Raw genomic sequence first — 27,291 nt, 5'->3', positions numbered from 1 at the left:
GCTCTAGGTTGTCGAGCATTAACCAAATGCAATTTCAAATCAGCAAACTCTGCCATCAATTGGGAGATATTATGATCTAACTCAAAGGACTTTGGTACCTGAGGAGTGCCCATTACCTCCACCCTAGAAGTTGAAGCTGCTGAAGACACAAAAGAGGATTCGATCTTTAGAAAAGCTTCTTTCTTAGTCGCAATGCGAAGTGCCTCCACGTATGTTGTTGGATCTTTACTCATTACTTTTGAGCGAAGACGAGGCTCCAAAGCCATAACAAATTTGCTCATCTTTAAGTGCTCCATCCCTACGAGACTTTGAGGGGCCAATGATGTAGATGCCACAGCTCGCAAAGCTTCCCTTTCATACTTTGTCCATAAAGTTTCATATCGGATTGCCAACGCAGAGACCATCTCACCCTCTCCTTGATAGAACTGTCCAACTCCAACATCAAAGCATTTGGCGACTCCACTACCCCAAATCTCTGCTTCATTGCAGCCACCTCTTGGTCCTAGTCCTCCTTGGTAGAGTCCGGCAAGGCCTCATGCCAACTCAAGGCTACACCTTCAAGAAAATCAAGCAAAATCTCCGCCCGATCCTTCATGGATTATCCAGAAAGCCGGCATCCTTAAACGGAATCCCGTACATAAATGCAGGACATCGAGGTATTGATGCTACAGTTAAGGCAATGGAGCACATGCCTAACCTGTCAGAAGGCAAAGTATGATCGTAGGAAGACTCTTGGACTGTTACGTTCTTTGCCGATACTTTGCCGATACCCGATGGACCATGGGAGAGCATAGCCATGGATTTCATTTTGATTTTCTGAGGACACCTACAGGTAATGATGGAATATGGATGATCATTGATCGCTTCAGCAAGCAGACATACTTCATTCCTATATGGAAGAAGATTGGGGCAGATCATATGACGAAGTCATTTATGCAGAATATCTTCAAGTATCATGTTATGCCAAAGTCCATTGTGAGTGATAGAGACCCATGCATGACTAGCTTGTTTTGGCGGGGAGGTTTTGAGAATATGGGCACTACTCTCCTATTTTCTTCTACTTTTCATCCACATACTGATGGGCAATCAGAGGAGGCTAATTCCATAGCTCTAGATTTGCTGAAATGCTATGTTTCGGAGCACCAGTCACAGTGGGAAAATTTCTTACCATTGGTGGAGTATACTTACAATAACACGGTACATTCTTCCAGAGGTAAAGCTCCATTTGAGATAGTGGAAGGCCGACGTAAGATTCCACCCATCTTGCAAACGAAAGATAAATTTTTTGAAGCTGATAAGTATGTGGAGAGCTTGGACATAGCTTATCAGAAAGTGAAACAAGCATTGTAGAAGTCGTAGGAGAAGCAGAAAAAGGTAGCAGACAAGCACAGGCGTGACATTGTCATCAACGAAGGTGATTATGTCTTGCTCGTTTTCAAAAAGCAAGGCTAAAACGTACACAGGGTTGTACTCGGCTATTGCCTAAGCTAAGCATGAGGTACTATGGGCCTTTCAAGGTAACTCAACAGATTGATGACGTAGCATTTCGCTTACAGTTTACTTGACCATTGGAAGATTCACAATGCTTCCCATGTGAGTCTCCTTAAGCCTTTTCAAGGTGAGGTGCCTACGGATTTACCTTCGGAGATCCAGCCAGAGGTGGAAGTCATGGATGAGATCCTTGTACTCGAGCAGATTCAACACATAGGGAAAGGAAGGTACGACGTAAAGTTGCAGGACGCTATTTGGTGAAATTTTATAATTATTCATCATTGCATGTGAAGTGGATGGACGAGGACGAGTTAGGAGATACTCCTCAGGTGTTACAGCTTTATTTTGAGGCTTTCCAGTTGGAGCCCACTTTGCGTGGCACTCATTCAGGTTCAGTAGAACACCAGGTGTCTATAGCATAACCTGATGCACGAGGGCGGAGTTAGCACTTCCATTCCTTTTGTACAGACCCGCTCATGTATCTAGAAGACACTTGGTGCTACATTTTGTTTCACCCGAGGTACTGGTTGTTGATAGTATCTTCGCTGTGAGGGCCTCTATGATTGGTGTGCTAGCCACTTGGTTATGATGCATCTTATGTGCAATGTATTTTGTATTTGTTACCATGGCTATACAGATACATATTCATTGTTGGTTGACCTGTTGGTGGCATTGGTACGCTTTCCTTTCAGGCTTGGTTGGTCTGTTTTGGGTCGCTCTCATTTCAGACTTGGTTGATCTATTAACGGCATTATTGGCTGTCTTTCAGATTTGGTTATTTAGTTGTTTTTCTATTTGAACTTTGGTTATTTCATTTGCTTTTGATTTTTCCATTCTTTTTGTTTGGTTTGCAGGAAATCGAGGACGTTTGCCTTCTTTCAAGAGGGGGGTCTGTCACAAGGACGTGAAATTATGGGACTTTTGATTTGCGACTACCGTAATTTGTCTGACTGCCTTGAGCCTCTGGGGTGTGAGGGTCCGGCGATGGGGTGAGACTTGCAGAATTAAAATTCCTAGTGGCCCCTTGGAAATAGTGAATGTGCACTCACTTACTAAGCAATTAATCCCTAGGGCCAAAGTGTGCAACAGGGGGGGCCAAGAGAGTGGTGCAATTAAAAATTGCTAATTTTAGCACGGGACTACAAAAAGGGCCCAGAGCTCTGAAGCTGAACTTTGAAACTCAACCCCAAGGATAAGATTGCAGAAAACAGAGGGTTATGGACAAGAAAAAGACCCAAGGTTTAGGTGTCAGGAGGACGTGAAATTATGGGACTTTTGATTTGCAACTCGTAATTTACGCGACTGCCTTGAGCCTCTAGGACGCGAGGGTTCGACCATGGGGTGAGACTTGGGGAATTAAAATTCCTAATGGGCCCTTGGGAATAGTGAATGTGAGCCCAGCTATTAGGGAATTAATCCCAAAGGCCAAAGTGTGCAACAAGGGGGCCAAAAGAGTGGTGCAATTAAAAATTGCTAATTTTAGCACGGGACTACAAAAAGGACCCAGAGCTCTTATTTTGGGTTCAGTTGGCGAAATGAGTTCCAGCAGAAGCCAAATCATCAATTGTGAGCTGCCAGAGTTTGCTAGGTGCTGCTAGAGCAAAATCGCATATTACCAAGAGCTTCTGGAGCCTGCCAAAGAAAATCGTCACCAGCTAGGGCCAGTACCAGTACATTCAAGGCCTGCCAAAGGAAAATGGACCAGATGCAGACCCTGTTGCGAATTGCAATTTCTGCCAGGATATCTTTTACAAATTGCGATTCTATTTCTAGGTCCTCCGAGCTGTGCCAGGTGACTGCGTCTTGTTCTGGTTCAGTTTCCAAGCTATCTAGGCTGTCCTAAGGAAATTGCGATTTGTTTCTAAGCTGTGCAAGGAAGATTGCGATTTGATTTCTGGAGGCTTCCGAATTGTCTCAGCTGATTTTGGTAACTTTCCAGGCGTGGGTGCTTGCTTCTAAGCTGCTCTTGGGACTCTGCCAGGGCAAAATCAATTGATCTCCACAAGATCTAGGTTATTTCATCCCAAGAAGGCGGCTGATCTTTGCCTACTTTTGTCGTTTCCTAATTGGTTGCTAACTACTTATTATGTCTGGATTTCTTTCCTCGCGAAGAAAGGTTGAGTTCTGCTGTTGGGCAGTAGCGAGGCTATAGATTGAAGCAACCCGTTGAAAAATGTTTGGTGGTTTGATTGCACGAGAGTTTCAACTGTTGAGGGCTTTGTCTTACAGTTGCTTTGCCGTGTTTGGGCTAGTTGGGCACTTGGTTGTGTGATTGCAGGAGTGGTTCAAACAATGGATGCTATTGGGGTCTTTGTTGCATGCTTTGGTTGGCTGAGTAAACAGGATTGTCTAGTGCTTGGATGTCGTTCACCATTTGAAGTTAAGGAATTACAAACTAGGCTAGACGGGATGTCTACGGGCATTGGTTTACCTGTGGTGCAACTTCCCAAAGACCTTTGTAATCAACCGCTTGGTTTCAAATGAATGTTAAATAAATACTGCAAGAGGCGCCAACGTTTGGGGCTAGTCTGTGTCCTTGTTTTTGAGTAGCTACGCTTTAGCTCCCCTATGATTTGTTTTCTGATGAATATTTTACTTGTCTATTTACTGTGTATGCTGAAATTAAGTGGATCCTACCATCCTTTACGTTGTTGAGGCTGATTTCATTAGGAATACCAAACAAAGCTCGCAAACCCAACAAAGGAAGAACAAACAATGGTGTAAAAGAGAGCGTAAGAACATCAAGGATAAGAAAGAGGTTATGCAAAGGCCTGACTAGGGAAAACAAGGTGGTGTTATGAAATTGAGGAACACGACAGAGTATAGGAAGGTGATCAGAGAGGGAATCAACAAACAAAAAGTGCACAAAATTGGAGGCTGAAAACACGCAGAGAAGCGCCCAGTCTCACACACAAACGATGCACACCACTACCAAAAGCAAAAAATGGAAATTGAGGTAGATAGAAGAAGGTTGAGGCAAGGAGCAAGTTGCAAATGAAAATGAAAATGGAGCGATAGTGACCTGTGCTTAAGGTTAGAATACCCTCAAATAGGGCTGTATAGGAAGCAACAATCAAAGTAGGTGACCAGGGAGGCTGCGCAATCCACACAAGGGGGGGATTGAAACACCAATCTGCAGGTAGAGGAGCAGCAAGCTCCCCTGGCTTCCCCCCTCACACTCACCACACAGACACTTTTTTTTTTTTTAAAGTGAAAACTTTGAATGCTAAATTTATATTACAAGATAGCTATCCAAGAAAACTGGTAAGCTGAAAGATTACATCAAGAGAAAATCTCTGCATAGGACAAATATACATCATGATCTATGCAGTGAGTTTGCAGACAATCGAAGAGCGATTGTTTCCTCATCACATAGATACACACCCCACAGCGCGCGCCGCACACACACACACACACAACCACGCAGTCAGCAAAGCTTAAAAACCGCAAAATAGGCGACGAAACAGAGGGAAGACTGGAGAGCAGCAAAACAAGCTCTAGAGAGGCTTCCAACAGCAAAGGACCCTTTGGAAGGCTGCACACACGTCAAGGGGGCTGCAGGAAACACTGAACAGAGAGAAATGCAGCACCAGCAGCTGAAGAGATGGACGTGGCACAACAGCAGATCCCGCACACACCCCTATAGGGAAGGGCTTCTGAAGGATTCCGGATGGGGTAGAACAACTCCGAGGGAGTGCACAAGCAAGGGAGACCCTAGATGAGACTGCAGGTCGCCTCTCTCTCTCTCTCTCTCTCTCAGTCCAGTTGCCATTATATTACAAGAAACAGTCCCAAACAAAGGGACAATCAACTGGGATAATCTTTGTCGAACGCATGTAGAAAATCATAAAATGATTGTCATAAAGATGCAAGGAAGAACTGATATTTAAGCCAGAGAAGGATCACCAAAGACGCAATAACTGCCGTCCTTCCATAGGTCCATAGTGCCCAGTAACAAGCGCAATAAAAGAGAAGATTATATCACTGCCTCATTGGACACACACACACACACACACACTTGTAGAAGCTTTGGTTTGGTCTCATCATAGGCCATGCTCCGTCTCATAGGCCCTCTTTTTCATACAGTGCCGGAGGGGAGTGCACATGCACACCCACATAATTTCTCAAGGTTTTGACTCGCCATAACCACCCACATATCCAAGAAATACAGTGCCGGAGGGGAGCGCACATGCACACCCACATAATTTCTCAAGGTTTTGACTCGCCATAACCACCCACATATCCAAGAAATATCAGTCTGCTCAAAGCTACAATTGGGATACTGTCAAGTTTTTTCATTCAGCCTTATACACCTTTATACACCTTTATTCATTTCTCATCCTGCCTGCAGTTTGTTGTTCCTTTCTAGAACAAACTGAAAATAAATTTCTAGTTCAAATTCTTATTCCAATGACTCAGCAATGGTTTAACTACAAATCTCATAAAATATATTGCACTCCTTATTCAAAACTCACTCCTCCCTGCCTCCTCTCCTTGTGGCACGCAGAAGTAAGACAAAACTTGTCCTTTCAAGAAGCCCTTATGGTCGAGCTCACGCGTTTTCAAAGAAATTGCATACATAGAAGCTGAATTCGAATCCATAGATCATTGAATGTATTACAAGCCTGAACAAAAAATAGGAAGTGAATTTGAGCTGTGATTCTTGGTCAAAAATGGATGTTAAGAAGGAAGCAGGGAGTAAAGAGAGTTTCTCCAGAAATAGATGAAGGGTCAGACCATGTATGTCATGCCCACTTCCAAAAGGTTAGTATGTGGAACACTAAGAGTTTCAGCCGTGGCCCTACAGTTCCTTGCCATGAAAGCATATAAATAATTAATAACAAGTTTTTTCAAAAACCAAGATTCCTTTTTTGCACGGACATCTGAATGACCTAGGAGATATACCACACCAGCCTCACTTGCCTCTTGCAGCTGGGAGATCTCCATTGCAGTATCCGGATCGATATTAAAAGTGTCCTGTTCTCTCTCCCCAGGATTGGATGTGCCAGAAACCAAAGGAGATCCCTGATGTGCTTTGCTCCGCCCAAAGTCTTCCTCTCCACTGGCAGCTTTCAACAGTAAAGGTTCCCTGACACGACTTTCAACAGAATGGGTGCTTAAACCAAAATCTTCGTGTGAACCCATTTTCCTTGACAACATATAATCATCACTCTCCTCAGATCTTGGAGATGACTGATCAGCTTCAAGTGCATATTCTTGTGCCTCCTGGACCAAAAATATTTCAAGTTTCTGCAAAAGTAATTGCTCGAAAACATAGTGATCCTCTTTTCGGACATCTTTATATCCATATCTTGCGACGCAGCGGAACAAATGGTATTCCCGAGGACACACTCTTCGAAAAAGAAATCTTTCTGACTGTGGTACTTTTGGAACAGGCACATATTTGATGCATACAAAAATTACAGTAGAATGAATAGCAGGTAAACTTTTTATGAAGTACCCAAAAATTGCAGGAACTCCATGGACCAACTCATTGTAAAGTAAACCAACCCCTTGAACACGGACTGTACCCAGACTGGATCCTAACTTCAGCATGTAATCCATTGAAATCTTTTGTTCAACCTCACTTTGGTACTGCATTCTGTTCCCATAATGCCATATGTACATGATTGTAAGGAAACAAGTTGCCAAAGCAAGAGGAACCCAACCACCTTCAGCTACTTTTAATAGCACTGCCGATAAGTAGATAATCTCTATGCTGCCAATAAAGAGTATGAAACTTAGAGCTAGAAAAAGTGGTGTCTGCCAGATCATCAGCATGATCAAGGCTACAAGACTTGTTGTGACCAGCATATCACCTACTACGGCAACACCTGTAAATAAAACACCATGTCACAGAATCTCGTTAGTGCAGCACAAAATCACAATTAATTGGCCTACATTTCCTCAAATTCAAACCTACGACTCCGATTGCAGATAGACTAAGCATGTGCAAACTACTTTAACACAGTGCAATCCAGGGCAGACAAGCACATTGAAGAGGGCACAGTCATTATACATGCAGAAGTTGATAATAGATGCTTCAGAAGAGTTGGCCATAACTTTGTCTAATCATTAATGGAAAACCACCATAGAGAAGCAAGATTGAATTGTTTCCATGCTTCTAAAGCAATCCTGGAGGTGGACGAGCATCCGTTTCAACCCTTCACCCTTCTCAAGACTTTGAAGGCCGACCAAGACTAGAGAGTGACAGCAGTTGAAAGAAGAAAAATATTTCTAAAATCTGTTAGGAAAAGGGAAAGTAAAAGTCAAGAGCACAAAGGGATGAAAAACAGAGGATAAGGTCAAGACAAGCAAAAGGGTTTGGAAACAACATAAGAAACATCTAAGGAGGGAAGAAAGACTTAAATCCAAAATTAATCCTAATACACAAAACTGGTGACTGATAAAAGTGGGAGACCTATTGCGGCAAATTAGTCATAAACAAAAGAAACAAAAACACCTTTTCCTTTCTCTTAAAAAGTGATACAAGTCCTACTACTCTCAACACTTGTACACATTCGGTGGTGCAAGTATCTCGTGAGACGTCAAGCTCACCGCCCCCTGCTCGTAGCTGCTCCCTGCTCACCGCAACTGCTAGCCAGCCCTCCCCTCTCCGCCAGCCCACCTTCCTCCCACTCTCTTACTCCTGCACGCTTTTTTCCCACCCCTGCTTGTGGCCACCTTCTCCAGCCCGTTTGGGCTGTCACAGCCCATTCTGGGTCCGCAGCAGCCCATGCTGGCTCTTTCCCCTCCAGGGGATTTCACATCTTCCCCTCCAGACTTTGGCTGGCTTTAGCCCTTTTCAGCTAAGGCAAGGCCTGCAGGGTACAGGCCTTGCCTGCATGGCCACCTTCTCCAGCCCGTTTGGGCTCTGTCACAGCCCATTCTGGGTTCGCAGCAGCCCATGCTGGCTCTTTCCCCTCTAGAGGATTTCACCCCTGCCCCTCCAGACTTTGGCTGGCTTTAGCCCTTTTCAGCTGAGGCAAGGCCTACAGGGTACAGGCCTTACTTTGCTTCCCACAGCTCCGTTTGTAGCCTTCTCACCTCCCTTGACAGCCTGTGGTCTGTCACCGCTGCTTTTTCTGCCTCCTCGCCTCCCCCCCTTGCCGCTGCCTTTCCTTTCCTCTTTTTCCCTGCCACCCGCTGCTCCCTTTCGCCAGCCTTGGAGCTGGCTTATAGCCCTTCTTGGCTGCTAGCACACAATCCCAGGCCCCTCTTTTCCCTTTTCAGAAGGCCTTTGGGCTGTTCTTTCCGACCCCTTGAGGGTTCCTCTTCCCCATTTTTCTCTATCCTTTCCACCTCCCCTTCAATGGTTTTTTCCCCAGAGACCCCCTGAAAAAAGAGCGCCTAAGTGGGCTATCCTACCATTCTCAGCCTTGAGAGATGATAAGCTAAATGGGCGACCATGCTCTGAACTTGGTGGAAAAAATTAGCAATAAGTTCATAAATCCTTATTTTGATACATATAACTTACTAGATGGTGCAAAAACATGAAAAATATATACATCATGTCTTGTGTCACCATCATGTAAATATCCTAAGTCAAAGTACAGTTGACCATTTATTTGATCATAATTAAAGAGTTTTCATATGTATTAATTATGGTCAAAGAGTTCTTTTAATGGTTAGGGAATTGACTACGGTCAAAGATACTTGACTTTGGTCAAGTAAGCCTGACTTCGGTCAAGAAGACTTGGTTTATTACCAAGAGGGTTAATTGCGGTTAACCAGAGAACTACAGAGCTGACTACGGTCAGAGAGTGTTGACTTCGGTCAACAAGACTTGGCATGCGCCAAGAGGGTTAACTACGGTTAACCAAGATGTGCCAACTTCGGTTGGAGACTTGTGCCAACTTCAATTGGAGAGACTTGACTAAAATCAAGGCGCTCAACCCTTGGTCAAAGCTCCTTAATTATGATCAAGAGCGTTGACTTTGGTCAACCAAAGAACAAATATATATTTTTTTATATTTGTTATGTGTGCACATGTGTTAAGTGGGGACGCCCACCGTGACTAGAATTAGTCCACAGTGTGTTATTTGCATGCAAGGCGCTAACAATTAATGGGTGGCATGGTGGTGCGCTTTAATTAATTGTTGCAGGTACTAAGAAGCGTTATTTTTCCTAAGCGCAATGGAGCCTAACAAGAGAGCCTAGGAGGCGGTTCGCGTGACCAAGTGCTTTGAAGACTCCAAAGTTGCCCTTAGTGGCATGTATTTAGGAAAGTAAAGTAGAACTTGACACTTAGTGGCATGTATTTAGGAAAGTAAAGTAGAACTTGACAAGTGGCTTGTTGCCAAGGAAGGGAGCCTAAGAGCTCATGTAATGCTTCATTTTCGCATTTTGGGATATGTATGAACAGCTCTACGCTGAAGTCTTGTACTAAGTTCTTTTCTCTCTAATGAATAAAAACCTTCGGGGGGGGTCCAGCCCGACTGTTGTCCTAGGCCCTAGTGTATCTGTAGAGAGAGGGAGAGAGAGGGAGAGGAGAGCATTTGACAGTGTTTCCTTGCTGTAAATTATGAGCTGTCGTAAGATTACACAAGCAGGAAGGTTGAGAACCAGCGAGACATTTACATTGGGAGTATCCTTGCTGTATTTTACGAGGGAACGGTTACATTGGTATCAGAGCCAAGGCTCACAGTCTTTTCAGGCTATGACGATCCCGCCAGAGAATAAAGAAACCACGATCCAAGTCTAAGGAAAGGAAGAGCTTTGCAATATGGGTCGTTGGATGAAGTAAGGGCTGAAGGTCAGCGCAAGAAAGCAAATTCGTGGCGCAAAGTGACCTGAAATGATTTCCTTAGTTTGGCTATCGACGAGATTCATGTAATCTTACGGGAGATCGTTGACGGGTATCAATTCCAATCAGGAGATTGTGGTTGCGGTAGTAGGACACCCGTGTGCTTAATTAGCCGATACTGAGGAGAAGTGATAGCAGGTGCTGCTCTATCAAGCTATTGTCCTCTCTGCTACAATAGATCGTTGGCTGTAGATGATTGGCGAAGGCAACTGCACAGAGTTCCAAATACTTCCGTCTACAATCATTCGACGGGAGACGTGAACGTAAATTAGTTGGGCCAATATTCCGTCACGCTCCCCGTGTGGTCACGACGCCTTCAAGCGTAGTGATGCCTTCATGCGCAGGTTCGCATTTGACGGAGGTTCTTACGTGACACAAGATGCCCGACGCTGATCAACAGCCAAGGTCTAGAACCATAGGCTGATGTGGCAGCCAGCGTGGTAGCCAAGGTGACATGGCAGGCAAGGCACCAGATGACGTCGCACACACGTGGCAGAGGCAATCTTGCCAAGTCAGCAGACACGTGGGGTTGCGTATTGTTTGCCGGACTCGTGCACACAGGTGACGTGGCGGCCACACGTGCGAGCTGACATGGCAGCCAGCTCAGGTGCTGATGTGGCATAGGCACTGACGTGGCAGTGCACATAAAATTGCTGATGTCTCATATGGACACGTGTCAGATGACGTGGCAGGACATGTGGTAGCTGACCTGGACTGCCAGCTAGACAGGTGGCTGAGGTGGTAGACCTGAGGTTAAGCTAACCCCAACACAGTTTAACTCTGGTTTAGTTAGTCTGGCCTAACTTGACTCAACTAGACCAGTCTGGTCACTGTAACCAGACTGTGATCAGCCAGTTGGTCGAATTACAGACTAACCAGACCAGAACCAGTTAGTCTAATTACAGTAACCAGTCAGTTACTTCATCTGGTTACTGTTCAAAAAATAATAATAATAACTCTTCTTAGTACCTGCAACAAGTAATTAAAGCACACCACCATGGCACCCATTCATTGTTAGCGCTTTGCATGCAAATAACACACTGTGGACTAATTCTAGTCACGGTGGGCATCCCCACTGAACACGTGCACACATAACAAATATAAAAAAATATACATTTATTCTCTGGTTGACCAAAGTCAACGCTCTTGATCATAATTAAGGAGCTTTGACCAAGGGTCGAGGCGCCTTGATTATAATCAAGCCTCTCCAACCGAAGTTGGCATAACTCCCCAACCGAAGTTGGCACATCTTGGTTAACCGTAGTTAACCCTCTTGGCGCATGCCAAGTCTCGTTGACCGAAGTCAACACTCTCTGACCGTAGTCAGCTGTGTAGTTCTCTGGTTAACCGCAGTTAACCCTCTTGGTAATAAACCAAGTCTTCCTGACCGAAGTCAGGCTTACTTGACCAGAGTCAAGTATCTTTGACTGTAGTCAATTCCCTGGCCATTAAAAGAACTCTTTGACCATAATTAATACATATGAAAACTCTTTAATTATGATCAAATAAATGGTCAACAATACTTTGACTTAGGATATTTACATGATGGTGACATCCCCTCGGCTTCTATTCAGTTCACCTCAACTAAAAAGCTTCCTTGTAAACATCCAAAAGCTGTGGATGATCGGACATGTCTTCATCCATCCACTTGGCATCTAATGCCATATAATTTCTGAATTTTACAAGGTATCTGTAAAAAATTATTTGCCCTAAGGGCCTTTGCATACAGTATGATACACAATCTGCTTTGGCTGAAGGACCTCCTCCAGCTCATCCACTTCTTGTGGATCTTCTAATACTGGCTCTGTAGGCTCTGGCCCCTGGAATTTCTTTAGAAGACTCACATGAAATGCATTGTGAATCCTCCAATGCTCTGGCAATGCCAACCTGTATGCAACCTCATTTATTCTTTCTGTAACCCTGAAAGGGCCAGAGTACCTGGGAGATAACTTTGCATACACTTTCTATTTGCCTTTAAACTTACGGAGCCTAGCTTTCTCGAACTTCAAAAGTACCCAATTCCCTTCCTTGAGATCTAATTGTCTCCTATGCTTATCTGCAGCTCTTTTATGTTTCTCTTGAGACCTTTCAATTGCTGTCCGGAATCGGCTGTCTGGAGGTCTCTCACAAACTGATCAGCTGCAAATATTTCATCCTTGGTCCTCAGGATAGGTGGCAGAATAACCTTCCCATAAATGACCTCAAAGGGGGCTTTCCCTATAGAGTTGTGTACTGTATTATTGTAAGCAAACTCTACCAATGGTAGGTACTTTTCCCAGTCTGAACCTTGGTCACCAACGTAGCATTTCAGCATATCCAATGCTGTAGAATTCGCTACTTCACTTTGACCATCTGTCTGGGGATGGAAAGAAGAAGAAAATTTCAGATTCGTCCCCATGTTATCAAATAAAGCTCTCCAGAATAGACTGGTCATTCTGGGATCTCGATCACTGACAATGGACTTAGGCATACCATGGTGCTTAAAGATTTGTGCCATGAAAAGTTTAGCCATATGATCTGCCTTTATGGTTTTGCGAACCGGAATGAAATGAACTTGCTTGCTGAATCTATCAATGATAGTCCAAATCCCATCATTCCCTGACTTTGAGCTTGGCAAATCAAAAATGAAGTCCATTGTAATACTTTCCCACGGTGCCTGAGGCACGGGAAGAGGCATAAGTAGGCCAGGTGCCTTCCGTCTATCATACTTCACTTTCTGACACATAAGGCATTCAGTAACAAACTGATGTATATCTTTCCGCATCCCTGGCCAAAAGAAATACCTCTCTAGTGCTAGAGTTGTTGCTGTAATTCCTCTATGTCCAGCATAGGGAGGTGCATGGCATTCCTCCAAAATCTTTTTCCTCATCTCCTGGGTGATGCATAGGCAGTCATCTTTCATTAGATACCCATCTTTTAGGGAATAGTGGCTGGTGGACTGCCCCTCTTGCATTTGCTGTAAAATCTCGCCAAAATCTACATCATTAGCATATTGCTCCCTTATGCCTTCCAGGTCCTGATGATAAGCAATAGTCACATTATTAACCTGGGGTCTTCGGGACAAGGCATCTGCCACTCTGTTCCGAATTCTTGGGGTATGGACAATCTGAAAATGATACATTGACAACATATTTGCCCATTTCATATGCTTCTCACAAAGTTTTGTCTGAGTTAGAAAATATCTCAGACATTGGCGATCTGTTTTAACAGTAAAATCTGCACCCAAAAGATAATGTTTCCATGTATGGATGGCATGGATTACAGCCAATAACTCTTTCTCATAGATTCCCAAATATCTCTCTGCATCCCGGAGTCTCCTACTCTCATAGGCCACTACATGACCATTCTGATGCAATGCAGCCCCAACACATTCCCCACAAGCATCACAATCCACATCAAATGGTTGATACAAATTTGGAACGATTAAGATTGGCTCTGTAGTCAACCTCTCCTTGAGTGTGGTGAAGGCTGTCTTTTGAGGAATTCCCCATCTGAAAGCTGCATTTTTCTTAGTAAGATCGTGGAGTGGAGCGGCTATATCCGCAAAATGCCTGATAAACCTTTTGTAGTAAGAACACAGTCCTAGGAAACTTCGAACTTCATGCACAGTTTCCAGCTCTGGCCATTCGTGAATTGCAGATCTTTGCCGGATCCATCCGTATCCCATCTTTGGATATTATATGCCCCAAGTAATGGATTTCTTCCAGGAAGAATTCACTTTTCTTGCTTTTTGCATAGAGCTGATGATTTCTCAACTCTTGAAACACTATAGCAAGATGTTCCTTGTGCTCTTCTTCGGACTTAGAAAAGACAATTATGTCATCGAAGAAGGTACCAGTGAACTATCTGTAGGGTCAGAAGATATGATCCATCATCCTATTGAAAGTAGCTGGGGCATTTGTCAATCCAAAAGGCATCACCAGATATTCATACAACCCAAAAGTAGTGCGGAACGCTGTCTTGTGCACATCCTGAGGCTGTATCCTCACTTGGTGATAGCCACTCTATTAAGTCAATCCTGCTGAAAACTGAAGCTCCATATAACTGGTCCAGCACATCATCAATGCGTGGAATAAGGAATCTATTCTTGATAGCCATTTTGTTCAGTGCACGGTAATCGACGCACATACGGAATGAACCATCTTTCTTCAATACTAGCAGTACAGGGGAACAAAAAGGAGAAGAACTGGGCTGAATCAGCCCCTTGGACAACGAGTCCTGCACCTGAGTCATAATCTCCTCGCTGAGTTGCACTAACTCTATATGGGGGCCTATTGGGTGGCTCGCTGCCAGGAATGAGTTCTATGCCATGATCCTCAAGTCTCTCAGGGGGTAGCTCCCCTGGCAAAATGTCAGAAAAGCAATCTTCAAAATTTTCAAGGAACTGAAATTTATTCTGATCTGCCTCACTTATTTCAGCATGCATTTCCACATCTCTCTCTTTTACAAAAATCATGTAAGCTGAAACTGCAGACTTTATTTCATTTCCAACAGAACAGTTTGATACAATGGGAATAGTTTCCCCTCTATTCCTAGCAACCACACGATATACTTTGCCCCTATGTACAAACTCCAGCACTCTTTCAAGAAGGGTCAACTTCACTGCCTTGCGGTGAAACCAAGGCATACCCAAGACTACATCATGATGTTTCAGTGGAGAAATGAAGAAGTCTTCCTGATCCACATAACTCTGTACATGAAGACGGAGCTTCCCTATCAAGGGAGTGACTGGAACAAGGTTTCCACAGAACATCTGATCAGCATCCAAAGCCCTGCCCAACTCCTCCGTCTTTATTCCCAGTCTCACGGCTAGGTCCTCTGATATGAAATTATCAGTAGCCCCTGGATCAAATAAAATCAGCGCTTGCTGGTCTCTGACTTTGCCCCATGATAGCAGCAATTCTCGTTCTTCTGGGTTTGAACATGACCCAGTATGTCAAGAATTCCTCCTGCCATTGGCTTTTGCAGTCCCTATGGCTTCTCTCCCTCTTTTCCCTTCGAAGTCGAAGGATTTTCTGGGCACTGTTATGGATAAAATTGTCTAAGGAAAAAGGCATTAATATGTATGTGTGTTTGTATATGTGGCAATAGTATAATCAAATATGGTGTGCATAGGGCCCAAGGTTGAGGTGGCAAGGCATGACCATGTGCCACCCTTCCATGTAAGAGGACCCATAAGGTGTGTTGTACATAATCCATAATAGTAATATTATAAAATGCAAGGTGGCATGGCTCCTCCATGTGCCACCCCTCCACCTAGGATGCAATAATTGAGATAAGGCTCAAAGTCCAAGGGAGAAGCAATATAAAATGGGTGGAGATGGCTATTATATTGAGTTATTCCCTCCATATGGGATAGGCCCATGTGGGGGAGGTATAGAAGGACAAAGAGAGCTAGTTAAATAATGGGGAAAGTAGGACGAGGTGGCAAGATTCCTTGTGCCAAGCCTCCACTTGTCCTCCTAGAGGTTTGAACCTATTATAAAATTAGAAGAGACCTAGGAAGTATCATAGACTTGAGATAAGGGACTTGATTTATGCGAAAAATTGAGGCAAAGGGTTGTCGCATACAATTGAGAGTGCGTACCCACCTAGCCCACATGGGAGACTTTTCCACACACACCATGCATGTGGGAGGATACATTAATGTGGAGAGACCCCCTCTTTTGGCTATAAAAGGAAGGGGCAATTCCTTGATGGGACACGCTCAATCTTGTAAAGCCACCTAGCTAGTATTTTGATATTTCCCTCTCATCCCTCCTTTCCAATAAAGTATGGTTCACTTCCCTTGATGTCTACATCTCAACATTCCTCTTCCTATCATGTACTTGCTTCTCTTCCCACTCTCCCTTTCCCCTTGTGTCATAGTCTCCCTTTTCCTTCCCTCCACTTCTAATTCCTTATTCACCCCTATGACCTCCCTTCGCCCTCGTGATCTCCTTTCCTCTATGGCCGTTGAGCGTCGCCATACTTAGTCTCTCGCCTTTGGTCTCGGTTTCTTTTCCGGCTAAAAGTTTTGGTGTGGCTGCTGGGATTCGAGCCCAGGTCTCCACGGCTGTTGGCGAATCTTCTATTCGTACGGGTTATATCAACAAAACTATACCATCTGTGCTCTTTCTAAGCTATTGCGCGTGCATTCGCTTCGTGCGTTTTCTGCGCTTCAGTTCTCTGGACTGCTGCGATTTCTGGTTGCGGACAGTTTTCCGCGCGACAGTTCTCTGGACTGCTCTGGTTGCGGACTGTTTCCTGAGCGCCTGCAAAAGAGTAACAGCAGATCCCGCGCCCCCCCTATCTCTTCTCTTCTTCTTCTTCTCCTTCTCTTTCTCTTTCTCTTCTCCTTCTCCTCCCCTCTCCTCTCTTTTTATTAAAGAGTAGGATTGGAACCCAAGACCTCCCCCTTCACAAAAGAAAGTCTTATCATTGGGCCAACAAGTTGGAAGTCGTAAAAATGTAATGATTTTTGATCATATATTGAAATTGCGGGAGCTGTAACTCTCTAACCATAAGGAGTTTGCTCTTGTTGTAAAAAGCAAAAATATTTCATTTTATGTTCTCTACTCACTTCTCTTGCTAGATCGCCAATTCAGAACTTCTCCAAGCCCACTTCACGGACGCACGCCTCACGCGAAGAGTGGACATTTATGTCACTTCTCGACGCGTTTAAGCAATTGGTGCCTGTTCCTCCGCACCTTACGGCTACCAATGCACGAGATGTCTTCCTTGATCTTCATGTCGACCTTCAACGGCTAATTGTCCAGTGCATTATTGATGGTGATGACGGGTGGAATGACACACCGTGGATAATTCAAGGTGACGAACTACTGATACGCTGGGAGAATTTTGACTTTACTTCTACTCATTGTGCGGTGATCGAACTACTTGCTGCTTCAGAGGTAATCAAAACGGTTTCCTTCTTCGAAGGGTGGGATGTTCCCCAAGCTTGGGGGGAGATTTGGCGCATCTGCTTGTTGATTCCTGTGGAAAAGCTCGTCCTGAATGGTCATTTCACAATCTCATTACAAAGGTTTCTAGGCCTTGGCTATGGTTGGTAATGTTTCGGCCAAGGAATCCATTTGTACCTAATCAGCCTTTTGTGCCTCATTTCGAGCTTCAAATTGTAATTCTTTTTGGGCTTAAGATAAACTATCAACAAAGAATTGCAAGTTTATTTAGTGCTGAACGTTTGGCTCAAGTGTTGAATTCTCCCCACCCTCTCCTCCTACCTATCTTAGACTACCGAGAAACTTGGGATGTCCGAATTCTCGTCTTGGTGTGATGACATCTTGGATTCTTCAATTTGATGGAGCTTACAAACCTTCGACCAAGGCGGCTGGCGTGGGTGTGAAGCTCACTTCACCGAGTGGTGAGGAGTTTTGTTACAGCAAGTCTTCGCCCGCAAGTACTTGCAATCAAGCTGAGTACTCGGCGCTCATTTTTGGGCTACAAAAGGCACAAGAACATCATGCCAAGCAATTGGAGGTGCAAGGAGATTCTCAACTAGTGTGTGAACAAGTTAGTGGAAGGTGGAAGGTGCGGAGCAAAGGCTTGGTTCCACGACATCAACAAGCCTTGGAACTTTGCAACCAGTTTGAAGAGGTAAAAATTCAGCATATCCCTCGAGCTCGAAATCTTGTTGCTGATTTCTTGGCACGTGAAGCTTGTATTTCCAACACGCATGACGTGAGTGGAAGCGCCACCCCAATCAAGCCGCAAGCCACGAAGGAGGGTGATCGTTTGTAAGGAATGCAAAGGTTGTGGTCATCATGAAACTAAGTGTTGGGCCTACTTGATACGAGTTCACCGACTTCGGCAGACCATCAGGAGGGTTCTCAAGGACATTGCTCAAAAGAAGGATGCCAGACCGCACACCCCTTGAAGAAATAGAATGGCGACTACAAGAACTGGAAGAAGCTGAAGGTGATCTGCAAGCTCTCCAACTGTTGACATTTGTCATGGCATTCTTGTTTGCCTTGATGAACAACCTCATGCGACGCCGCACCTCTAACCCTCGCGTGTAATGATCAGAGTGATATCATGAGGATTGGTCCTTTTAAGATAGTCTATGTGCTATTCTATGCTGAAGATTCTTCTCGTATAATATTTCACACTACACCAGTGACACCCTACCCTGCCTATGTGTGCTTTTTGGATGTATCTTCACCCGATTTTCAGTTCAAGCTTCCTCTTACTATTGTTCGTCCATAGATAAGCCACTCTTTTCCATCTTCCAAGCATGGCTGACATTCCCGTGTTTTGTGGACGGGTAGAAGAAAATCCAAATGAGTATCTTGTGGCTTTCAAGCGCCATTGTGTCTCTCTCAACTTTCTTACTGAAGACAGATGGCTATTGGTTCTCCCCACATTTCTAGAAGGTTTGGCTCAAGTGTGGTATGAGAAGCAAACCGAAGATGTTCGCCAAAGCTGGCCAAGGTTGACAGCAGCAATGATTGAGTATTTCGGCAAAGAAGAGGAGCCGGAGAATGTGTACCTACAGGTGGCAAATTTGAAGCAGTCAGAAGGTGAGACGGCGCGTCGATATGTGGATCGAGCGGCCGTGCTCCTGGACCGTTTGATTGCCACACAGGAGGACAATGCCGGATTTCGAGCTCGAATGACTCAGCATGTGCTGGGCTACCTTGTAGCAGGAGCGAGTGATGAATTCCGCCTCAAGCTTAAATGGGAGAATCCAGAAACTATGGTGCTAGCACATGAGATTGCTCAAAAGTTTGACAAAGTTCAGTCTGACCCCGCTTCAAAGAAGACGATTGTCCCTCCGCATCCCCCTCCATTCCTGCAACAACCACCTGGGGGGTCTAACTCAGGGGCATACCCCCACCCCTCAGGGATGTATCCACCGCCTCCACCCCAGATGTATGGTCCTCCCTTAGATGTTTACCCTCAACAAGGTGGATATCCTCATCCTCCGCCTCGAAGATTTCCCCAGCCTCGCCCACGAGCTCCCCTCCTCTCTACTCCTGTGGCCCCTCCAACTAAAGAGGCCCCCCCTGCAACAGAACCTGGAGTCAATGACCTAGCCAAGGCCCTGAATGATCTTCGGCTTGAGATGGTGGGCATCAGAAATCAAGCCAACCGCCCTCCAAGAGATCGTGCTAATATTGTATGCTACGAATGCCACCAGAAGGGTCATTATCGCACAGAATGCCCCAATATTCCAAGGGTGAATCTTCTAAGTGAGTCGGGCACTGAGGATTCTGATGTGGAGATCCTTGATCTCAGGAAAAGAACTCGTGCTACCTCGGACCCCTCTCTAAACCGTGGACCGGGCCGCCCTAGGAAGAAGGTGTCCTTCTCAGAGCCCTCAGATGCTGAGATGGCAGACCCACCAACAGAGAAGACTAAAAGATCTCGTTGGAGTAAGTGGTCACCCTCGGATTTTCCCATCGGCTCAGGGCAAGAGGACTATTCGGTCGTTCAAGACCTTGCTCATCGTTCTTTGAGCATCACACTCCCTCAACTAATAGCATTAAGTCCTAAGGTGAGACGTGAGCTGCAGCAAGGTCTCTCAACAAGGAAGAGTAAGAAAAAGGGAAAGGTACGAGAGGTATCTTCTATCTCTGAAGAAATTGATCGGCACCCACACACAGTAGATGTCATCATAGATAATTGCCGTGTCAAAAATGTGTGTGTTGATGGGGGAGCTGCATGTAATATCATGGTGCCCCGCATCATGAAGAAATTGAATTTGAAATGTACAAGGCGTTCCTCCACTCGAATCAAGGTAGCAGATGGTCGACGACTCGCCACCATGGGAGTCATTGAGGATTTGCCCATCACTGTCAACGGGCTGACCACCACTGTCAATTTCTATGTAGTGGACATTGAAGATGCAGGCAGAAGTTACCCTGCCATACTCGGGAGACCATGGTTGAGAAAAAGTGATGCAGTCAGCTATTGGAAGACAGGACACATGTCTTTTGGTGCTTCCAAGGAGAAAATCCCTGTGCAACCTGGTGCTATGGAACCGGAAGAAGAAGAGGAGCATGACAGTGATACTCTCTCATCTTCAGTGTCTGAGTCCATGGAAGAATCAGACGGGGGGGAGGAATTCACAGAGGAGGAAGTTTACATGATGGGGGTGTCTCCGACCCTGCCACCTGCAGAAAAGATAACAGCTAGTCCTCAACAGCTCGAATCAATGCTTTCTCCAGACCTCACTCCAGGTGAGAAAGATGAGTTTCTTGAAATGTTCAAAGATTTCCCTGACCTCTTTGCAACTAGCTACCACCACCTTCGCCATGTGACTGCCATAGAGCACAAGATAGAGCTGAAGCCTGATGCAAAGCCTGTGGCTCAGAAGTATCGGAGATTAGGGCCCCTACAGACCGACGCTTTGCGATCAGAGTTGCAGAAGCTTGTAGAGGCTGGGTTTATTGTTCCGGTTCACAATACTGAATGGGTTTCACCAGTGGTAGTCATCCCAAAGAAAAACAACAAGTGGCGGGTCTGCATCGACTATAAGAAGCTCAATGCTGCCACCAAGAGAGATCATCATCCTCTACCCTTTCAAGACCTCATTCTTGAGAAGGTAAGTGGACATGAGATGTATACTTTCTGTGATGGTTACTCTGGGTTTTATCAAATCAGAATTGCCGAGGAAGATGTGCTTAAAACCACATTTGCCACACCCTGGGGGACATTTGCATTCAAAGTAATGCCATTTGGCCTCACCAATGCTCCTGCCACCTTTCAAAGATTCATGCAGATGGTGTTTGCTCCTTATTTGGGGGATTTCTTGGAGGTGTTTTTAGATGATTTCTGTATATTCTCATCACGTAAGGAGCACATCATGAAGGTTAGATTGGCCTTCCAAAGGGTCAATGATGCAAATGGCAGTCTCAACCCTGAGAAATGCACCATTGGAGCCACTCAAGGGAGGTTATTGGGACATGTTGTCTCATCCGAGGGCATCAAGCCTGACCCCGAGAAGGTAGAAGCCATCCTCAAGCTCTCCCCACCTACTACAACCAAACGTCAGGTACGCTCATTTGTCAATCTAGCAGGATACTATCGCCGCTTCATTGATCAGTATGCTGCTTTGACACGGCCCATGACTATGCTATTAAAAGATGGGGTTGATTTCTCTTGGAATGAGGATTGTGATCATGGGTTTGCACAAATCAAGAATGCTCTGGCTTCAGAACCCATTCTGCGCAATCCAGACTGGTCAAAGACCTTCTATATCAATCCTGGGTTTGGTGAGCACACTCTGGCAGGTATTCTTCTCCAGCAAGGGGAGGATCGGTTCATGTATCCCGTTCGATTTGCTTCTCGACAATTGCTCGACACTGAGCGACGCTATTCAGAGGCCGACAAGCATGCCTTGTCTTTGGTGTTTTGCATTGACAAATTTAAGCATTATGTGGCTGGAAGGTCCTTCTTTATACTCACTGACACTGGTCTTGCAAAGCAGGTTCTTCAATCACCAAATCCCATGGGCCGGTTGGCCAAATGGTTGGCAATTCTACAAGAATATGATTTTTCTTTCAAAATTGTAAAAGGGGGTTGTTCCAACTTGAAGAATGCTTTGATTGATTTAGAGGAGTGCCTTGATGTAACCCTGGTAGCAGCCATAGAAGTTGGGGATCCTTGGTATGGTGGTATATATAAGTTTTTGACCGCTTTCTCCTTTCCTTCAGAAAGTACAAGCTATGAGAGAAAGAAGATACGCAGAGATAGTAGGCGCTACACCCTCCTTGATGGGGTGTTGTACCGTCAAGGCATGGATGGGGTACTCAGACGAGCCATTGATGCAGATGAAGTGCCTAAGGTATTGAAGCATTATCATGATGGGTTTTGTGGAGGCCACTATGCCAGTGACTATACAGCTAAGAAGATTTTACATGCTGGATACTATTGGCCGACATTATTCAAGGATGTCACTTTGTATTGCAAAACCTGTGAACCATGTCAATTCTTTGGTAGGAAGAATTTGCGTCCCGGGCAACATCACCCAGTGATGTCCATCCATCCGTTTCAGAAGTGGGGAATAGATTTTGTCGGTCCCTTGCCCATGACTGCCCGCAAAAAGAAGTATCTTTTGGTAGCCACTCAGTATGTCACTAAGTGGGCTGAAGCTATCGCTCTCTCTGCTGCAAATGGCAAGGCAGTTTCAAGTTTCATATTTGAACGTATCTGCACAAGGTTTGGGACACCCATGGAGATAGTCTCTGACCATGGGAGTCCATTCTTAAATGAAGCAGTGGAGTTACTCATGGATCGCATGGGCATTGATCATCACACTTCTAGCATCTATTATCCAGCATCCATGGGTCAAACAGAGCGGACCAATGGCCTCCTCTGTAAAACCATAGGAAAAATGGCCGCAGGGAATAGGAGCCAATGGGATCAGAAGGTCACTGAAGCAGTGTGGGCTTACAACATCACTCATAAAACATCTACAGGTCACACCCCTTTTGAGTTGGTGTATGGTACTGAGGCAGTTTTACCACTTGAGATAGAGATTCCAGCCTTGAGATTGGCGCAAGAACAGAGGATGACAGAAGATGAACATGTAGAGGCCAGATTGGTACAACTTGAGAAGTTAGATGAGACCTGACGCCTTGTACTACATCAAACAGAGATCCAAAAGAATCGACAAAAGGCCCGATTGGATGCTAAGATTCGCAAGGGATGGGTAAGACACTTTGCTGAGGGGGATGTTGTGCTATGCTTTGATAACAGATTGGACCACCAAATGGATAAGAAGTTTCTGCCACTGTGGGCTGGTCCATACAAAGTCATCAAAGAACGTAGCAATGGGTCTGTACAAGTTCAGGAGCTGCATGAACCATATGGCAAGAAGGTGATCAACAAGCGCTACCTCAAGCCTTTCTTTGTGCGTGATGGTCCCAGGCATGGAAATGCGGTGCATTCCCTGCCTGGGGGGGGGGAACTGTTATGGATAAAATTGTCTAAGGAAAAAGGCATTAATATGTATGTGTGTTTGTATATGTGGCAATAGTATAATCAAATATGGTGTGCATAGGGCCCAAGGTTGAGGTGGCAAGGCATGACCATGTGCCACCCTTCCATGTAAGAGGACCCATAAGGTGTGTTGTACATAATCCATAATAGTAATATTATAAAATGCAAGGTGGCATGGCTCCTCCATGTGCCACCCCTCCACCTAGGATGCAATAATTGAGATAAGGCTCAAAGTCCAAGGGAGAAGCAATATAAAATGGGTGGAGATGATTATTATATTGAGTTATTCCCTCCATATGGGATAGGCCCATGTGGGGGAGGTATAGAAGGACAAAGAGAGCTAGTTAAATAATGGGGAAAGTAGGACGAGGTGGCAAGATTCCTTGTGCCAAGCCTCCACTTGTCCTCCTAGAGGTTTGAACCTATTATAAAATTGGAAGAGACCTAGGAAGTATCATAGACTTGAGATAAGGGACTTGATTTATGCGAAAAATTGAGGCAAAGGGTTGTCGCATACAATTGAGAGTGCGTACCCACCTAGCCCACATGGGAGACTTTTCCACACACACCATGCATGTGGGAGGATACATTAATGTGGAGAGACCCCCTCTTTTGGCTATAAAAGGAAGGGGCAATTCCTTGATGGGACACGCTCAATCTTGTAAAGCCACCTAGCTAGTATTTTGATATTTCCCTCTCATCCCTCCTTTCCAATAAAGTATGGTTCACTTTCCTTGATGTCTACATCTCAACATTCCTCTTCCTATCATGTACTTGCTTCTCTTCCCACTCTCCCTTTCGAAACCCTTGTGTCATAGTCTCCCTTTTCCTTCCCTCCACTTCTAATTCCTTATTCACCCCTATGACCTCCCTTCGCCCTCGTGATCTCCTTTCCTCTATGGCCGTTGAGCGTCGCCATACTTAGTCTCTCGCCTTTGGTCTCGGTTTCTTTTCCGGACTCGGCTAGTTTCTCCTCTATTCCTAGCAACCACACGATATACTTTACCCCTATGTACAAACTCCAGCACTCTTTCAAGAAGGGTCAACTTCACTGCCTTGCGGTGAAACCAAGGCATACCCAATCGATGTTTCAGTAGAGAAATGAAGAAGTCTTCCTGATCCACATAACTCTGTACATGAAGACGGAGCTTCCCTATCAAGGGAGTGACTGGCACAAGGTTTCCACAGAACATCTAATCAGCATCCAAAGCCCTGCCCAACTCCTCCGTCTTTATTCCTAGTCTCAGGGCTAGGTCTTCTGATATGAAATTATCTGTAGCCCCTGGATCAAATAAAATCAACGCTTGCTGGTGGTCTATGACTTTGCCCCATGATAGCAGCAATTCTCGTTCTTCTGGGTTTGAACATGACCCAGTATGTCAGGAATTCCTCCTACCATTGGCTTTTGCGGACCCCATGGCTTCTATGTCTCTTTTTGATTAGAATAGGGGGGCTCCAAGAAGATTGGTACAAAGAGGAGGACACATATTGTGAAATATTGACAAAGATCAAAGCAAGCTTGCCCAACATTGAATGGGTAAATGATGATGAGTAGGATGATGACGACTCCAGGCCAACTTCTATTATGCACTATAAAGGTCATGCAATCCTTACTTTGAAGTCAAAAGATATGTCGATCAAGCTCCTTCGACAATCTTACAAGCTGAAGGGTACCAAAGTATGGATAGTACAGGAGCTTACACACGCTCAACTAGAGAATAAGGCAACTGAATTAGCTAAAGTCAAGGCTGCCAGAAAGGATGGAAAATGGGTAGTTTACCGTGAAAGGCATAGCTCTAATCAGAGAGTTTAAATCAAAGCCAAAAGACTCTCAGTCTTAAACTGATGTATGGCTGTTTACTCTTTCAGACTATTATGTAGGTACCCTAAAATAATGTGGGTTGCTTTTGCACTCCTTGGGAGCTGCCATGCACCCTCCCTCAAGCAGATGTACTAGAGGGTTTCTTGCTGTCCCATAGACCTTTTGGTCTCCCATGGATGTTAATAGACTTTCTTTCTTTCTTTCTTTCTTCCTCCTTCCCCCTCTTGTCGCAATAGCAGGCAGTATTTTTGTTTGTTAAAAGGGACAAAATAGTCGGTGATTTTTTTCGTCTTGACAGAGGAGCTCTCAGGGCAACGTTGGGCATCACGTCCACTCAGAGTCAGGTTTGAGATTGGATTCATGCAACCTTGGCACTAGAGGGTGACAGCACGTCCCAAAGGTCACCATCTTTGGGAGAGCAAATGATCAAAAGGCTTCCACTAGCCCCCCTGCCACCCAAGAGGAGCATGCAGATAGGTCTTTGATCTTCCTGTAGATCCTCTTCCCTCAGAACATGGTTCTCAACTCACCCAGGACTCCCCTAGGGTCATATGTAAAATAGGCATCTCCCTGTGTTTCCCTTGTTACCATCATCCTTGCCACCCCTCCAACCCCACCCACCTCCAAACCCCCTCCACCCCACACTCTCTTCTTCTCCTCCCATCACCCCCCCCTAGCCCTCTCCGTCGCTTCCCATCATACTCTCTCCGTCGCTTCCCATCATACTCTTAGTGTTGCCGGTGATCACACTTACCACTCACCCTCCAGTTATTCCTTCCTCCCTTCCCCCTCCCTCCCTCAAAACAGCTCCCTCCTCCCCCCTCCTCTCTTGTCCCAACTCATAGTGACCACCCTAGGGTTGGGAACTGAGATGAGGAAAATGGGCATGGCTCTCGTAGGGCAATGAGACTCCCCCTATTTTCTCTCGTCAATAGGCCCAAAGCCTCGTCTAGGGAAGAACCTCTCGAGAGAGTTCTAGCGGTTGGAGATCTGAAACTACCTCGACATCCTAGATAATTGGCCCATTGCACTGGAGATGTCAGTGCTGATCTTGTAACCTCACAAAGGGCTTATTATTAGATTGTGGGAACACTTCCCGTTCATTCTAGGGCTTTAATTTCGTAGCCACAGGAGGAGCAGTGAACCCCCCTCGTCTTTGACTTTAGGATGCGGGATAAAATGTTCCAAATGATGGAAAGGTGGTTGGGAGAGGGGAAGGAGCTTGGAATCACCCATGGTCATACCACCATCTTTCAACTCGATTTTTTGAGAGAAACATGAGGCTTAGGGTCAGCCTATGGTGTGATTTGATTGGGGCCTAATGAGCAGCTCCAACAGGTTACACATTAGCCCATGAACTAGTGCCCCAGCAGGGTAGGTATGGAGACATCCTTCTTGATGTAATTGGCCCTAGAGGTGGACATTGACTTGCCTTTGGCACGCCATTGTACAGACAAAGACTACTTGCCGTCCAAACCCCACCAAAGTCCCCAAAATCCAAGATTGTCACATAGGCTTCCACTCATAGGCCTTGTTTAACAACCCCCCGCCCTCCCATGAGTTGGACCTTTGTGAGTTGGAACGTACATAGCCTACACAATCGTGCACGTCAAAGCCCCAATTGTTGGTACTTCGATGGGAATTGCACATCGGGCCTTGGTGGGACAGTCACTCGACATTCTTCTAATACAATAGCACATGTTTCAGTTTCAGATTATCAGACGATTGTGTCGTCTCCTCTCAAAGAGAGGTCTGGGAGTATGGTCTCCAACTCTGGGCAAGAGCGAGAGTGTACATTTTAGTAGCCAAAGCCTTAACCCTAGAGGTGTTTAATCAAGGTGAGCTCACAGGAGGACAGTCTATGTGGATAGATTTGAGGATGAGAGACTATAGGATTGGAATCCTAAACACACATGTACGCACCTGCATCTCGTCAACATCCTTAGTCAACAAGCTGCCAAGGAGGCTGCAGTGCAGTGAAGGCCTGCAATAAATGTTTGCGGTATTCTTCTTTTTTGCATGCCAAGTTTCATGACTTTGTTTTCGTCACTTGTTGCTTTTCAAGCATGTAATATTTTTATAATAGTACCTCCATGTTTTATAATAGAATCCACATACAAGATCAGCACTTGTGAGCTCAGACGATTGTGTCGTCTCCTCTCAAAGAGAGGTCTGGGAGTATGGTCTCCAACTCTGGGCAAGAGCGAGAGTGTACATTTTAGTAGCC

The 27,291-nt window shown here is 45.2% G+C and overlaps 1 protein-coding gene across 2 annotated transcripts in view; it reads right to left on the bottom strand.

Moving 5' to 3' along the window:
- Positions 1-6,053: 6,053 nt before the first annotated feature.
- The window catches only part of LOC147882611 (putative potassium transporter 12), a 137,617-nt gene continuing 116,379 nt past the window's right edge, over positions 6,054-27,291 (bottom strand). For both annotated transcript variants that reach the window (XM_087400372.1, XM_087400373.1), the window contains one exon: positions 6,054-7,325. In XM_087400372.1, coding sequence (XP_087256498.1) covers positions 6,223-7,325 — 1,103 coding nt within the window. In that variant the 3' untranslated portion in view covers positions 6,054-6,222. The remainder of the gene's footprint in view (positions 7,326-27,291) is intronic.

This window comes from Dipteris shenzhenensis, chromosome 29, assembly GCF_047967505.1.
Source record: "Dipteris shenzhenensis isolate YYH24624 ecotype China chromosome 29, Dip_SZ_1.0, whole genome shotgun sequence".
Lineage (NCBI taxonomy): Eukaryota > Viridiplantae > Streptophyta > Polypodiopsida > Gleicheniales > Dipteridaceae > Dipteris > Dipteris shenzhenensis.
Note: the sequence above shows the minus strand (reverse complement) of the source record. Positions and strands in the feature narration are given on the sequence as shown.